The following is a 16,512-nucleotide window of genomic DNA, read 5'->3' as shown; positions in this document are numbered from 1 at the left end:
TACGTATTTGACATCGCACACCAATATAAATAGCACCATCGTGTCCCTGAGCTCAAACTGCATCCGATAGTTCGTTTATTGTTGAAAAATGTCAACTTTAAAATTTGACCTTTTTGACATGAAAGTGGCCTGACCTTAGCTAAATTCAACTCAAACTGACCTCGAATGACATAAACGATATCGAATGCGAAATCTATGGCGTAAATGGACCATAAAACATGTGTGAGGTGACCGACGCATGATATAAGATTTCCTTGACCTGTGATGACCTGACCTTGACCTGAAAATCAAAGTACAAGTTTGGTACCCTCAGGGTATCTAAAGCATCTGTTCACGAGTGTGTATACCAAACATGAGCCTGATCTGACTTGTAAGACGGCGGCCGGAGCCCAAAATAGGAACAAGCCAAACATCGATGATTTTAATTTTGACCTGACCTGTGACGTCATCGGTGACGTCGAGGTCAATTAAATTGGGTTCCACCTGACAGTTTTTCCGGGGTTATCAGACGCCGTTTGAATGTTGACGATCCGCCCAGTAGTTTCGGAGTTTGGAGGGGAGAGGGCCAGTAGGGCGAGTTATACGCAGACCCCAGTGGGGCGCGAGAAAACAGCTGGTAAATCGGTACATATTACTATTCACATCTCCTCTCTCCTCCACACCCCTCTCTCTCTCTCTCTCTCTCTCTCTCTCTCTCACTCTCTCTCCCTCTCTCCTGCTGCCTCTTACAGTCCGGATAAGCGACATACCTCTATTTTATCACAACTGAGTCTACCTATCGGGGGTGTGTGCGGGCCGCGGCGCCTCAGTCGGGCCGCAGCTGCACCCGTCGGCGCACCTGCTCCCAGGTGGTGTGCGCCCGCTCGGCGGCCCGCTGGCGGCCCTGCTCGAGCACCTGGTGCAGGTAGCCGGGCTCGGCGGCCAGCTGCTGCCAGCGCCGGCGCACGGGCGCCAGCCTCTCGACCAGCAGCTCGGCCAGCTGCAGCTTCCACTGGGCCGTGCTGAGGCCGGCGGCGGCGCGCTCCACGCCGGACAGGTCGGTGCCGGCCGCCAGCGCGTGCAGCCGCATCAGCGCCGTGACGGCCGGCCGCCGCTCCTGGTCGGCGTACACCTCCGACGTGAAGTCGGTCAGCGCCTTCTTCAGCTTGGCGCGGATCGCGTCCGGCGAGTCGGTCAGGTAGACGCAGGCGCGCTGGTCCGGGTCCGACTTGGACATTTTGTGCGCCGGGTTGCGCAGGCTGAGCACCCGCGCGCCCTCGTCATCTGGGGGCGGCGGCCGCAGGGGGCGTCACCACGGACCGGGCACAGTTACCACATAATGCTCTAATGACTTACACGTTTGGTGACACGTCAAGGATTTCACACACACCTAACCACTACTTGACTGCTCTGATGGGACAAAATCTGAGATACGGCAGAGTGTGGAGCCGAGCTCAGCGCCGGAGCCGGTCTCCGTCGAGCGCACGGCCTGGCCTCGGTGCCGGCGGAGCGGCCCTCACCGGCTCCGGTGGCCCGCGGCCGCGGGAACAGCTCGCCGAACTGCCGGTTAAAGGCCTTGGCCAGGTGCTGCGCCAGCTGAATGTGCTGCAGCTGGTCCTGGCCCACGGGCACCTCCGTGGCCCTGGGGGTGAAAAGGGACGACGTCACTGACACTGATAAACGGCAGGGCTGGGGGTTTATAGCCTCATAGACTCACTATCCAAAACACATAAAGCGCAACAGTCAAAATCACCAACGAGAAATTCACGACGTCGAGTGACGCGAGCTAACTGTGCCGAGCGACGTGGACTAGCGGTACCGAGTAGCGTGGACCGGTAACATACAGTTGCGTGGACTGCCTGTGACGTGGACCTGTATCACCCAGTGACGTGGACTGCCTGTGACGGTATCATCCAGTGACGTGAACCGCCTGTGACGGTATCACCCAATGACGTGGACTGCCTGTGACGTGTAGCTGATGCTGACGGACCGGCGCGGCCTCGGCACCCACTTGTAGAGCAGGATGTCGGCCGCCTGCAGCACCGGGTAGCTGAAGAGGCCCAGCGGCGTCTCGGGCAGCGCGGCCGCCTTGTCGCGGCACTGCGGCAGCTGCGAGAGCCGCGGCAGCGTCGTCAGGCAGGCCAGCAGCCAGGCCAGCTGCGTGTGCTCCGGCACCGCCGACTGCAGGAAGAGTGTGGCGCGCGCCGGGTCCAGGCCGCAGGCCAGCAGGCCGGCCGTCAGACCGGTGATCCGGCGGCCCAGCTCAGCGCGGCTCTGCGGCGGACGGATACAGTCAGACACGGCCGGCGGCGGACGGATACAGTCAGACACGGCTCTGCGGCCGACAGATACAGTCAGACACGGCCGGCGGCGGACAGATACAGTCAGACACGGCCGGCGGCGGACAGATACAGTCAGACACGGCCGGCGGCGGACGGATACAGTCAGACACGGCCGGCGGCGGACGGATACAGTCAGACACGGCCGGCGGCGGACAGATACAGTCAGACACGGCCGGCGGCGGACAGATACAGTCAGACTCGGCCGGCGGCCGACAGATACAGTCAGACACGGCTCTGCGGGGGACAGATACAGTCAGACACGGCCGGCGGCGGACAGATACAGTCAGACACGGCCGGCGGCGGACGGATACAGTCAGACACGGCCGGCGGCGGACGGATACAGTCAGACACGGCCGGCGGCGGACAGATACAGTCAGACACGGCCGGCGGCGGACAGATACAGTCAGACACGGCCGGCGGCGGACGCACAGATACAGTCAGACACAGCCGGCGGCAACTGACTCGGACCGCGGACGCTGATCACTGATGGCACAGGTCCGCTGCTAAAACCCTCCTAGTTTCTATTCAGGACGCACAACGCCTAATGGGTATTGAGCAAAAATATTTAATATGCTTCACGGGCTCATGACTGCAATCAATATTGCGTACTATTAGATAGGGTGGCAGATCATTCTCGCACCTGAGGAGTTGTGAGGGCGTGCAGGTCCACAATGCAGAAGATGAGCTGTTTGTCGGTGTTCTGCAGGTCGACCCATTGTTGTACGGCGCCAAAGTAGTTGCCCAGGTGGAGCGTGCCGGTCGGCTGGACGCCGGAGAACACTACGGCCGGCGGGTCGGCGGACGCCTGCAAACAGTTCGCACCGGTGCCGCTGAAAACTCTGTGGCGAACTTATCCGCAGTTACACGCTGATAACCCGTCGTCCAGTCACAGACGTAGCTTATTAGCGACATCAGGTGCCCGTGGGGAAGGTGGCTCCTGAGCATCGTATCACTCGCGTATGACGTGGTCATGCTCCGTCCCGTATAACAAGGTATGTATAAAGGCGAACATTGGTCTCCCAGCGCCAGTACAGGGACGCCGCCAGGACGTCTCTCTCTCTCTCTCTCTCTCTCTCCTCTCTCTCTCTCTCTCTCTCTCTCTCTCTCTCTCTCTCTCTCTCTCTCTCTCTCTCTCTCTCTCTCTCTCTCTCTCTCTCTCTCTCTCTCTCTCTCTCTCTCTCTCTCTCTCTCTCTCTCTCTCTCTCCTCTCTCTCTCTCTCTCTCTCTCTCTCTCTCTCTCTCTCTCTCTTTCTCTCTCCTCTCTCTCTCTCTCTCTCTCTCTCTCTCTCTCTCTCTCTCTCTCTCTCTCTCTCTCTCTCTCTCTCTCTCTCTCTCTCTCTCTCTCTCTCTCTCTCTCTCTCTCTCTCTCTCTCTCTCTCTCTCTCTCTCTCTCTCTCTCTCTCTCTCTCTCTCTCTCTCTCTCTCTCTCTCTCTCCCTCTCTCTCTCTCTCTCTCTCTCTCTGCCCACTGCCGCCTTACACAAGCTGCCTAGTAGTAGTGGCGGACGTATGCACACCTACTGACGGGGGCGGGCAATGAGCGCCACATCTGTCCCTACTCCTAGGACCTCGATGTTGCTAGTAGTGAGCGCCTGAATCCATGGATTTTCTGTCCCCAGATGTCACTAGTAGCACGGAATATATAGTCTACGACATGGAATGGACAGAAGCTTCGATTAGCATTGCCACGTGTGTAACCAAAAATCAAGGATTTTGCCGGATGAATATCCGGAGATCCGGAGGAAGCGGATGAATTTCTTTCCACGTGGGTTTACATTTTCATATATTTTCTTAACATTTCATACATTTTTTCTTAACAATCGTCGAATGATTCGTCTTCAAGGGCCAAGTTGTGACTGTGACTTTGAAATGGTAACCGTATATTTTATTGGAAACTTTTAGCACACATTGTTACGGGAGCATTTATACATTATTCATTGCATTAGAGTTTTAACATTGGTCTAAAATTAAATGAAATTCGATGAAATTCGTCTAAAATTTGATGAAGATGAGGAAGTGCGAGCACTCGCGCTCTACTTTCAGGGTCCCAGGACTATATATGGCCTTGGTCCCAGGGCGTATCGGTTCCTACAAAAACGGTACGTCCTTCCCCATCCTCGAACTCTGCGGGGGAAGATGGAAAAAATACAGATGCGACCTGGCTTTCATGACGCTATCTTGGCTCTCATAAAAGAGAAGTTCGCCGGAGCAAGTGCCAAGGACAAGCTGTGCATCATTTCGTTCGACGAAATGCAGCTGAAACCAAGGTTGGCCTACCAGCGGGGTGATGACGTCATCGAGGGCTTCACTGATCATGGCTCTCTCTGCCGCGCCAATGCCTGCGCCGACCACGCCTTGGTCATGATGGTGCGGGGCGTCAGTGTCACCAAACGCTGGAAACAGCCCATCGGTTTCTTTCTGAGTTCCGGAACGACCAAGGCCGTTGTGCAGCAGCAGCTGTTAACACAGTGTGTCCAACGTGTAACAACAACAGCGGGATTCACTGTGCTAGCTACAACTTGTGACATGTCAAAGAACAACCAGGCGACCTACAGACTGCTCGGAGCTGCGGAAACCGGCTTGTTCATCGTGGACGGGCACGAGGTTGCTGCTCTGTATGGCGTGCCTCACATCTTCAAATGCATACGAAATGCATTAATGAAATACGATATTGAAGTAGACGGTGAAGTAGCCTCTTGGAGTCATTTAGAAACACTCTACACACTGGAATGCGCTTCTTTCCCACGGGCTGCTCCAAAACTAAGCCAGAAACACATCAGGCCAAACAGCTTTGAAAAATGAAAGTCAGCTATGCCCTACAGGTGATGAGCCGGACAGTAGCAGCAGCAATCACATTGCATGCGACCCACGGCAAGCTCCCGCGCACTGCACTCCCGACTGCTACTCTCCTGCTGCGCCTCAACGACCTGCTCGATGTGCTAAACTCTTCCGCCCGGTTCGACCCCTGCTCAAAGCCACGCGCGATATCCAGCCTCCATCCAGCAACGGTGGGAGAACACATGCAGTTTCTTCAGGAGAGCGACGCCTGGCTGCAGCGGTGGACGGTCGGTGGCGGCGCCAGCATCGACTCCATTCGAGGACTGCGACAAACGATAAAAGGCGTGGTGAAAATCTGGGACTTGTGTCAGGCTGCTGGGTGCACGTTCCTGTGCACTCGCCGCTTAAGCCAAGATCCAAGCTACTGAAAATGAAAGAGTTTATCTCGGCAAAAATATATATTAGGCACATACACGGTGCCTGTGTACCTACTTATAATGGAGAAACATTATGACAACGTTTGAAACGTTTAACGCAACCCCTCCTCTAAATGCATTTATGAAACGTGAGTGGGCCAATAAAGGCAACTAGTTTTAACTGTAACAAAAAAAGCACTTCTGGGCACGTAAATGGGGTAAATGTGGTAAAATGTGGTAAAATTCACCACCCCATATCGCCTCTACCGGAAACCCGTTTTAACCCCCGAAGGACATTGGCAATAGAGCAGGATCGTTCATGTTTATCAAAACAGCCGGCAACTTTCTATCGCAGCGAAAGGTTGGCTAGGACGAGAGTCATTGCTTTCACTGACTATGACAAACCTACTCGAACGGATTTTCACCTAGGAAGTTACCAAACGAATGTTGAAAAATACATCAGCACCATGAAAAAAACCTTACCCACCATCCTCAGCAACGCCGCCTCCCTCCGGCGTCCACCAGAAAAGGGCGGCAAACGAGCGAAGTTTAAATTGTCAGAAGCGATTCCAGACAGCAACACCTGATTAGAATAAAATGCACCTTCTCATATTGCCCCGGTACCCCGTTATGCCCCACCTTCCCCTATTAGTTATAGGTCTGGCAACTATACTTTCATCCTCGTAAAGGAAGTAACCACAGCGAATCCGCACGACTAAATCAGCAGGTCGCCAAAAACTCGGCAGTTACAGGAAATCTCGATCTTGTCCATTCCATGTCGTAGACTATATATTCCGTGCTAGTAGTAGGCGCCTGAACACATACTGTGCCGGATAACACTACAGCTCAGACTTCTCTCCCTAAGTGTCACTTGTAGTACCCGCCCGAATACACTACCGAATAACACTACAGTTCATAGGTACTTCTATCCCTAGGTGTCACTAGTAGTGGGCACCTGAAGACATACTGTGCCGGATAACACTACAGTTCATACTTCTCTCCCTAGATGTCACTAGTAGTAGGCGCCTGAAGACATACTGTGCCGGATAACACACCACAGTTCCGACTTTGTCCCTAGATGTCACTAGTAGTGGGCGCCTGAATACATGCTGTGCCGGATAACACACCACAGTTCCGACTTTGTCCCTAGATGTCACTAGTAGTGGGCGCCTGAATACATGCTGTGCCGGATAGCACACCCCTGGCGCTGCAGTCGTAGGCGTTGGGTGGAATTGTCCTACAACCGAGTGTGGAGCCCCGTCCGCAGTGAATGTGTGCCCCCCGTACCGTATTTCATCGCAAGTGTCAGAGCACGTCCAATAGCACGCGCGGTCGTCCGTGCAGCCGAACTGCGCTGTGCGGCAGCTCAAAGGCACACTAAACGGCCTGGGTGAACGCTCTACGAAATATTGCACTTTTGACGGGATGGCATCTCAACGCAGATATCTGACTTTTATCTCAAAATGTATTTAACTATATCTCGAATATTCAAGAGCAAAATAACGGATATATGTATATGACAATAACGCCGAGATGCATCTAGCTCAAATACGGACATGGTCTCGGCACCTCGCCCACGCAGTATCGAGCCACGGTGGGCCAGCGCCCGGCGGTGGGGCGGGAGCGGCCGAGCGGCCCAGACGTCCAGCGCAACTGACGGAAACCCCTCGGAGCGCGGCGCCCAGTCGCCGGCCTGGTCTAACACAGGGCTCTATGTGCATGCAGATGAGCGATGGCAATGATCGGTACAGCAAATCAGTACAGCACACCCCGCACCCTGCTTCCCGCCGCATTCATGAGAATCGCGCCATTCTCCAGTAGACGGCGCATCTGACAGCAAGGACAGCAACCGATCGGAGTTCACCACTGGTGTGAGGCATCGGCCAGTCATATCCAGCCGAGTCAGCGGCTCCCTCAGCCGGGCCAGCGGCTCCGCCAGCCGGGCCAGCGGCTCCGCCAGCCGAGTCAGCGGCTCTGCCAGCCGGGCCGGCGGCTCCCTCAGCGGCAGAACGAGAGGAGGCTCATCTCGGAGTCGTCTCCGCTGAGCTCGGGCGCCGCGAACCCCTCGGCCTGGCGCGCCAGCCGCTCCAGCGTGTCAGGCGACTCGGAGCGCCGGCTGGGCCCGGCCCGCTCGGCGGCCACAGCCAGCACCACGCTCTGGCTGTCGCCCAGCCGCGCCGCGCTGCGGCGCCGGCGGCACCGGCCCGGCGGCGTCACAGCGGCGGCCGGGGCCGGGGTCGGGGCGGGGGCGGCCACGGCCACCACGTCGCCGCGCTCGGCGCACGGCTCGGCCCTCGACACACTGTCCTCCAGGAAGGTGTCGTTGTTGATGAACGCGGTCAGGTAGCGGCCGAGCCGGCGCTCGCTGTGGCCGGTCAGACCGGACGGACTGCCGGCCGGCCGGTCCGGCGGCGAGAACAGCTCCTCCTGCCCCTCCTCCTCCTCCTCCTCCTCGTGCTCCGCGTGCCGGCGCCGCTCCCTGGACGCGCTCCCGGACCGCCGGCCGCCGGAGCCGGGGGTCCGCCGCACCGGCCGGTCGTCGCCACTGCCGGGCGAGCTGGAGCGGCGGTAGCGGCCGACCAGCTCCCTGCGGCGCCGACTGCGCTCGGCAGACGCGGCCAGTCCGGCGCAGCGCGCGGTCCGCGCCGGTGGTGAGCGCCGCCGGCGACGGTTCCGGTCGTCGGCAGTCCAGTGCCAGGCCGTGTTGTCCAGCAGAGGCCGCCGCCCCCGCCCCCGCCCTCGCCGGCCGCGCCACGACAGCGGACTGAGCACGGCCAGCCGGCGCCGCCGCCGCGGCGGGCTGCGATCAGAGTCGGAGCCGCTACGGTCCCGCCGGCGCCGCCGCGGGCTGCAGCCGCCGCGGCGCCGCCTCACCGCCGCCGGCGACGGAGGCACCTTCACCGGAGAGCTGTCGACGATCTCCCCCTCCTCCCTGTCCGAGTCGGAGCCGCCCTCCTCCACTTCAGATAGGTCATCTTTATCCACACTGGAAGCGGCATCCTCCGCGTCAGACCTGTCTTCTTCGGACGAGCTGTCGGACTGTCGCCTGTCCTCCAACGGCTCGCCGGGCCGCTTCCGGCGCTTTGGTAGCGAGGGAGACCCGCCGCCAGTCACACTAGGGGGCCGCTGTCCGTCCCCACCCGCCGGACTGGCGCTATGGCTGCCGTCCTCGGCAGCAGCACTCCGTGGTCTTCGTCCGTCCGGCTGACGGGGCGGCAGCTCTCCGCTGGTGGGCACAGCAGGCCGCTCCGCGATCCGACCCGGCGAGATGGTGTTCAGCACCTGTTGGCTGGTCGGAATGTGGAGCTGCATACCGTCGCCGTCCCCCAGCACCGGACGCCGTCGTCTCGGCGTCTTCCTCGTGCTGGGCGCCCGCTTGTTACCGCGCTCGGTGGCACCAGGGGGCGACTTCGCGTCCTCAGCCGACCGGCCGGCTGTGGAACCGTCTGCGGACAGACGCCCCTCCGTGCGGTCAGCGCCAGCGCCGCCGGCCCGGGCCGCTCGCTCGGCCCTGTCTGGCGCCGCCCGGAGTCCCGGGGCCGGGTCCAGCGCCGCCCGAAGTCCCGGGGGTGAGTCCGGCGCCGCCCGGAGTCCCGGGGGTGAGTCCAGCGCCGCCCGGAGTCCCGGGGCCGGTCCAAGCGCCGTCGACGGTCGCCGCGGTGAGTCTGGCTCAAAATCGAGCTCGTCGTCGCTCAGCTGCAGGTGGAAGTCGCTCTCTGACCCGCCGTCAGAGGCAGCGGGAGAAGGAGGTCCGCCGGCGGCGACCGAAGACGCCGGACTGGGCGCGTCAGAGGACGAGAGACTCAGGTTCAGCCACCCAGAGTGCATTGGCGAAGTGTCAGGTGGGGCGGCCTCGTCTGGCGCCGCGGCCGAACTGCTGAGCTGCTCCGAGGGCAGGCCCTGCGAGCCGGCTGGTGACAGAGAGTCGGCGCTACTCGGCGCCGCCGGGCTGGAAGGCGGAGTCGAGACCGGCGAAAAGCCAGGAAACACCGGCGCCGGGACGCGGGGTGCGGACGGACCAAGAGAGGGCGCAGGGACGCACGGTGGGGAAGGGCTAGGGGAGGGCACAAGGAGGCGGGGTGGGGACGGACCAGGGGAGAGCGCAGGGTCAGGAGAGGGCGCCAGGCCAGGAGAGGACGCCAGGCCAGGAGAGGGCGCCCGGCCAGGAGAGGGCGCCGGGACGCGGGGTGCGAAAGGGGCAGGAGAGGGCGCCGGGTCAGGAGAAGGCACCGGGTCAGGAGAGGGCGCCGGGTCAGGAAAGGGCACCAGGTCAGGAGAGGGCGCCAGGCCAGGAGAGGGCGCCGGGCCAGGAGAGGGCGCCAAGCCGGGAGAGGGCGCCGGGTCAGGAGAGGGCGCCGGGTCAAGGGAGGGTGCAGGGCCAGGAGAGGGCGCCTGGTCAAGGGAGGGTGCAGGGCCAGGAGAGGGCGCCAGGTCAGGAGAGGGCGCCTGGTCAAGGGAGGGTGCAGGGCCAGGAGAGGGCGCCAGGCCAGGATAGGGCGCCGGGTCAGGAGAGGGCGCCGGGTCAAGGGAGGGTGCGGGGCCAGGAGAGGGCGCCGGGACGCGGGGTGCGGAAGGGGCAGGAGAGGGCGCCGGGTCAGGAGAGGGCGCCGGGTCAGGAGAGGGCGCCGGGCCAGGAGAGGGCGCCGGGACAGGAGAGGGCACCGGGTCAAGAGAGGGCGCCGGGTCAGGAGAGGGCGCCGGGTCAAGGGAGGGTGCAGGGCCAGGAGAAGGCGCCAGGCCAGGAGAGGGCACCGGGTCAAGAGAGGGTGCAGGGCCAGAAGAGGGCGCAGGGTCAGAAGAGGGCGCCAGGCCAGGAGAGGGCGCCGGGACGCGGGGTGCAGAAGGGGCAGGAGAGGGCGCCGGGTCAGGAGAAGGCACCGGGTCAGGAGAGGGCGCCGGGTCAGGAGAGGGCGCCAGGCCAGGAGAGGGCGCCAGGCCAGGAGAGGGCGCCGGGACGCCGGGAACGGACGGGCCATGAGAGGGCACCGGGTCAAGAGAGGGCGCCGGGCCAGGAGAGGGCGCCGGGCCACCGGCCGGGGCGAGGGGTGGGGACGGGCAGGGGAGCGAGGACCGCGTCAGAGAGGACTCCGCAGGTGGCGGGGTCGGAGTCGGGGGCGCCAGCTCAGGAGTCAGGGACGGGGCGAGTAGCGAAGGCGGGTGTCGGGCCACGGTGGACAGCGGGGCGGCGGCCGCCGACGGGTTCCGCGCCAGCGCCGACACCGGGATCGGCACCGGCTCGGCGAACAGCGCCGGCGTGAGCACCAGCGCCGGACTCGCGGCCGCCGCCGGGGCCACCGTCATGGCCAGGAACAGGGTCGGGGACGCGGCCCCGGCGCGGTCCGCGGCCGAGACCGCCGGCTCGGCCACTGCAGCCAGAGCAGCGGCCGGCGGCGGGACCGAGGCTGGGTCCGCCGCCGGGGCGCTGGCGGCTGTGCCTGGGTTCGCCGCCGGGTCCGTGTCTGAGTCGGCCGAGGTCACGCAGAACTGGACGTCGAACACCAGGTCAGTCTGGCTGTCGTCGTTGAGCTGAGCCGTGCGCACCCGTCGTCGGCGGGCCGTGCCAGTGCTGGACTGCTTGCGCCGCTTCTGCCGAGGCCGGCCGCTGTCCCCTGCCGGCCGGCCAGTACCTCCGTGCCCCGCCGGCCGGCCGGTACCTCCGTCCCCGGCGTCCCCTGTCGGCTGACCGCTGTCTCCGTCCCCGGCGGCGGCAGCAGCCACCGAGTCGGGCCCCTCCGGCGAGTCGGAGAAACAGGCGACGCGCCGTCTCTTGGCCCCTCGTTTGCCGGCTGCCACCGGAGACCGGCCGGGGCTGGCGGTGTCTCCACCCGTGAGAGCTGTCGAGCCCGGCGCCGCTGTCTCACAGCCGGCACCTTCGGTAGCCGCTAGTCCGCGCGGGCTAGCGAGCGCAAAGCACGACGGTGGCGCGGGGGTGAGGCATCCGATCAGATCTGATGATAAAGCACGGCCGTTGGTATTCTCAGACGCTTTGTCACGGAGCGGTGATATGTTCTCCTTTAGTGAGGAGAGACTTCCATTGTTGTTCTCAGACGTTCTATTGCATACGCCCGGCTCCAGAGAGACCGTACGCTCGCCGTTGGTCTGAGGCGTCCGGCCGTTGTCAGCGGCTGCCGGTGACGTCACACTATCGCTGGCGTCCTCACAGATCAGCAGCCGGTCGCCGCCGCCGTCGGGCGTCCCTGCGTCCAGCTGAGGCAGACCGTTCGCCGTCACACTGTCAGAGCTCTCGGGCAACGAGCTGCCCGCTGTGACAGAGTTAGGTACCGCGCCGCGCTCTGCAGCCGAGCGCCGCGCTATGGCGCCCTCTGAGGCCGGACAGTCGGCCACCGAGCGCTGCCCAGGGACCGCTTCGTGCGCCGCAGGCTGTGCATCGAGTGCCCCCGGCGCCTCACCGTGGACGTGAGCCGCGGCAGAGCGACAGCCGACTGTCTGTGGAGCACCAGCAGGCGCATCGGCGGCTGCCGGCTCGCTGCGGGCGGCCGGGGGTGGGCGCTCGGCCGGCCGGCGCGCCAGCTGCACGGTCCGGTGCCGGCTCCACGGCACCTGTTCGGTGGCCAGGCTGAAGGACAGGTTGGCCGCCTGCACCGTCACGTTGCTGTCGTCCAGGGAGGCCACCACGTCCGAGCGGCGGCCGCGCTGCGGCCGGGCGGCGGCCGGGTCCGGCCCGGCGCCCACCACCGGCGGTGGCGACACTCGGCCCCGCCGGCTGGCCAGGCGGCGCGCCTCGCGCTCCACCACGCGGCTCAGGTCGCGACCGGCGCAGCGCAGCTGGCGCTGGTCCAGCGCCTGCTGCAGCTCGGCCAGCCGTGCGTCCTTGCGGGCGATCTCGGCGCGCGCCGTCAGCAGCAGCGAGCTGAAGCTACGCCGCAGCAGCTCGCGGCTCTTCTGCTGGGCGGCCAGCTGGGCGCGCAGCTCGGCGGCAGTGCTGGCCAGGCGCGAGTTCTCGTCGTGCAGCCGGCGGCAGGTGGTGAGCAGCCGCTCCACCTCCTCATGGCTGTAGTCGACGATGTCCGCGTAGATGTCCAGCTGGCAGGAGTCGGTGTCCGCGCAGCCGCTGGCGGCCATCGCCGGTCCTGCGGCGATGCCGAGGAGCGGTCTGAGCACCACTGACGATCACACTCTGCTCCAGCGGCACACAGGTTCTCGACCAGGCGACACGCCAGAGGCTGGCATGCAAAATTAACTTGGACCCAAATGCAAAAGCTCATTGACTGAATGTCGAGAAGAAAAATTCTGAGAAGGGGTCAGCTGTTCTTGGGATGAACAGTTAGAAAATGCATGGCTCACTAATATGTGGGAGCTATTTTTTTAATTTATTTGTAGGTGTCAAAGAGTTAAGTTCATATGCCAAGCTTTCTAACCATGCAATAACATAGGGCAAAAATCAAGTTGTCATAAAGCAGGTGTCACACTTGTTTTTACAACCAAGGAGAGGTGCTATACCCAGATATGTAGGTTGTTGGTTTAAGGCTTTAGGTTATAGCTTGTAGGTTAGGTTAGGTTAGGTTAGGTTAGGTCAGATTAGGTTAGTTTTGGTTTGGTTAGAAAGAAGCATCTCTGGGTATAGCACCTCCCCTTGATTGCAAAAACAAGTGTGACACCTGCTTTATGACTACCCAAAATCATTTGAAGAACTCAGGCCCTGCCAAGCCTATACAAGTATGCAATCTGGATAAGGTTGTAGGAACTGATACAATAGTATTGATTTTGTTATTTGAATTATTTTTATTGACAAAACTAACAGAACATCTTTCATTTGCTTATATATATAGGATTAGGTACCTATATATAAGCAAATATACAGGTATATAATATATAAGCAATTTATTGGTTGGACCCACACCCAACTGTTGATGTCATTCATTTATCTGATCTGATATTGACTGAATAATGAATTATCAGAAAAAACACCAACTTTGGGCCTGTTCCAGCGCCTCCAGTAGAAATTCTTGACTGGAGGCTCTACCACAGGTTTCACTGGAGGCGCTGGAACGCAATCTGGAGATTTCTGGAGATTGGTGTCACAGATACCAGAAACCTCCAGAAAGCTCAAGAATTCTCCAGAGAGCATTCCAGCGCCTCCAGAAAGCTCCAGAAAGCTCTCGCCTAAGCTCCAGAAACCTCCAGTAGCCTCCAGAGAGTTGGGAGGTCCCAATTTCTCTGGAGGCTCTGGTCTACAACTATGGCGCACATGTTACAATCATGAATGAAAACAAAGGACTTTTGACTGCTAATTTTACAACTTGAATGTAAATAAAATTACATTGCTATAATTTTGTTAACCTTTCTTTCTAAAATTGAAAACAAATTTTGTGTTTCAAGATAGAACAATCATCATTCCTTTGGTATCTCAGTAGGTGGAACTATGGTCATGAGTACCCAAATATTGGAACGTTCCCATTTTTGGGAGCGGAGTTCCCAAATATGGGAACGGGCGTTCCCATTTATGAGAACGGAAGGTAATTTTTCGGCCGTTCGCCCACTAAAACTCATTAGTGCATCACGTCTCAAAAAAGTGCACGCTAATTTAAGTATCTATTAAATCTCTATAAAATTATCTTTAATCTGACCGTTGAACAAGGAAATCGACCGTCGAATGATATTTTTAATGATTTTTTGAAATGACGGAATGGTGAAAACATGGGTTATACTACACTTAACATGCAATTTAAAGGAAAATGAAGCGTTTTTAATATTTTGAGGTCAAGTATAATAATTATCGCCTGGTTATGAAGTTTCATTCTAGCGACACTAGATGCTGACATATGCAAGCGAACACGCGGACAGTCCCGAGGTAATATTGTTGACTTTTGGTGTCGGGGCGCACGACCGCGTGGAACGTCAGTGATTTTACCGAACTACTGTTGTAAACTCAGTTTCAGTGGTTTAAAATTATTCAGCTGTATTTTATCAGCCCGGAAAGACATATTTTATTTGGATGTTAGCTGTTTAGCGTTGTTTCATAAGGAGCGTCATGAGCGTGGTTTTTGTCTTCCGTGTTTCTAAGCATGATCGTTTTGGGGGAATTTCTCTTATATAGGTCGCTCTGTGTGGCTTATTTATAATTTTTATGCTGATTTCGATCATTCCTCGTGCCCATCCTACCAGGCCTTTTGCCACTTACACTCATTAAGAAAGGAAAAAACTAGATTTTCCGTGGGACTAGGTGTTTTGAGGGTGTAACATATTCAGCGTTCCCATTTTTGGATACTTCCTTGTGCTCGTCAACTATCGGTGATAAACAGACAGGTGCTTGACATGTCTCCACCCTCGGCGCGTACGGTGGATATAGGTATGGAAGACCTTGTTGAACATCGCTGAGCGTTGTAAATTACATAATCCTGCAGAGGGGGGCGTGCCCGCTGCGAGATCGACGGGAATAAAAGCGCAGAAGACCGGGCGAAACATGCGACGGTCTTGCCGGAAAGGTCATCTGATGATTGTTGTGTTAACAATAATTTGCGGCGTTGGACGTGATGCTTGTTAATGAAAAGAGCCCCTGAAAGGCGTCGTTGAAATCGTTCCCAAATTTGGGTACGCCGTTCCCATAATAAGGAACGCTTGCAGCGCCAGTGTACGAGAGCGTTCCCAAATTTGGGTTCGCGGCCCGGATGATGGACTGCTTTAGAAATAGGGGAACGATTTGAAACTACGATGGGCCTTACAATATCGAACTCTTTCGCAACAATATTGAGACAAATATCAGGCGGTTCACGATCGTTTTATATTTTTTGGACGTCATTTAACGGTTCTTTTTCTTGTTTTAAATAGTTCCTACATGGCGTTCCCATATTTGGGTTTATCGTTCCCAAACATGGGAACGAAAATGCGTTCCCGAAAATGGGTACGCTTGACCATAGTTCCGCCTACTGATCTGTGACACCAATCTCCAGAAATCTCCAGATTGCATTCCAGCGCCTCCAGGGAAATCTCTGGTAGAGCCTCCAGTCAAGAATTTCTCCTTAAGGCGATGGAACAGGCCCTAAGTTATGCTCGCTAAAACTTCCAAGGCTGAATGCACCAAAATGAGCCACGTTACATGTGGATGGTTGCAAGCTCACAGCTCCACCCATAATGTTACAATAGATGCCAATGGTATTTTAAAATTTACAAAATGATTCCTCCTAAATCTACCAAGGGCACTGCACCAAAATTATCGCAAAATAAATGAGCTGAAGCATCGTCATAACCACACATACGGTCACGGGTCAGGTCACCACAACCCGGCTTACATAGGGTTTGTTGCAAGCTTATATCTCTGTCCGTGATGTTGCAAAAGATGCCAATGGTGCTTAACAATTTACAAAATGATCCCCTCTAAATATTTGAAGACCACTGCATCGAAATTATCGCCAAATTAACAAGCTAGAGCCTCGTCAAAAATGTTATGTAAACCGGGTTCACATAACGTACGTCGCTGACACCTTCCACAAGAGAGTGACGGAGTGCCAATCATAATTACTATTTCAGAAAACATAGACGCTTTATAATATAACTTACCGAAAAGTATCTAAATGCTTTAGACTTCCGTATTTCCCAAAGCCTCCTCAGCGCCATCTTCGCCCATGCGCGGAAACATGCAGAATCCCGCGGAAATTTTAAGATATACTAGATATAAAGCTAGAAACACAACTACATACCATTTTTTAATTTCGGTTTTAGAAATTTCCTTTCAATAAACTCATGGGAATGTGTTAAAGACATTTCTCCCACATTAGTTCAATGAAAAGAGTATGTATTTATGAAAAAATCACGTCTTTCAATTACGTTCGAAAGCTTAGTATAAAGTAAATGGAAATTTATATAGATTTAAAAAATAATTTGCATGCCATTGAATTATCTTGCTTTCTTAACTTAGCTTGTTTGGTTATAGAATCAATCCGAAATAAAATCATGACAATACCATAAATTAATCTTGAATACCATAGCGAACAAATGAATGAATATGCACCCTTCTAAGCCTAGTATATTTGACTTTTG

General features: G+C 57.6%; 1 protein-coding gene across 2 annotated transcripts; it reads right to left on the bottom strand.

The window, feature by feature from the left end:
- Positions 1-737: 737 nt before the first annotated feature.
- Positions 738-16,316, bottom strand: LOC122383377 (tryptophan--tRNA ligase, mitochondrial-like). 2 transcript variants are annotated; one of them, XM_043369720.1, is made up of 5 exons: positions 16,033-16,316; positions 2,962-3,126; positions 1,991-2,253; positions 1,500-1,621; positions 738-1,263 (listed from the first exon to the last, which is right to left on the bottom strand). In XM_043369720.1, exons 1-5 carry the CDS (start codon positions 16,087-16,089, stop codon positions 806-808), a joined length of 1,065 nt encoding a protein of 354 aa, XP_043225655.1. In that variant the 5' UTR covers positions 16,090-16,316; the 3' UTR covers positions 738-805. The 2 variants fall into 2 exon arrangements, with proteins under 2 accessions (XP_043225655.1, XP_043225654.1); XM_043369719.1 differs by lacking the exons at positions 738-1,263; positions 1,500-1,621; positions 1,991-2,253; positions 2,962-3,126 and adding an exon at positions 7,015-12,605 and having other exon boundaries at positions 16,033-16,287.
- Positions 16,317-16,512: the final 196 nt, after the last annotated feature.

This window comes from Amphibalanus amphitrite, unplaced genomic scaffold (genome assembly GCF_019059575.1).
Source record: "Amphibalanus amphitrite isolate SeventyFive unplaced genomic scaffold, NRLGWU_Aamphi_draft 000162F_arrow, whole genome shotgun sequence".
NCBI classification, from domain to species: domain Eukaryota; kingdom Metazoa; phylum Arthropoda; class Thecostraca; order Balanomorpha; family Balanidae; genus Amphibalanus; species Amphibalanus amphitrite.
This window is presented reverse-complemented; position numbering and strand designations above follow the sequence as displayed.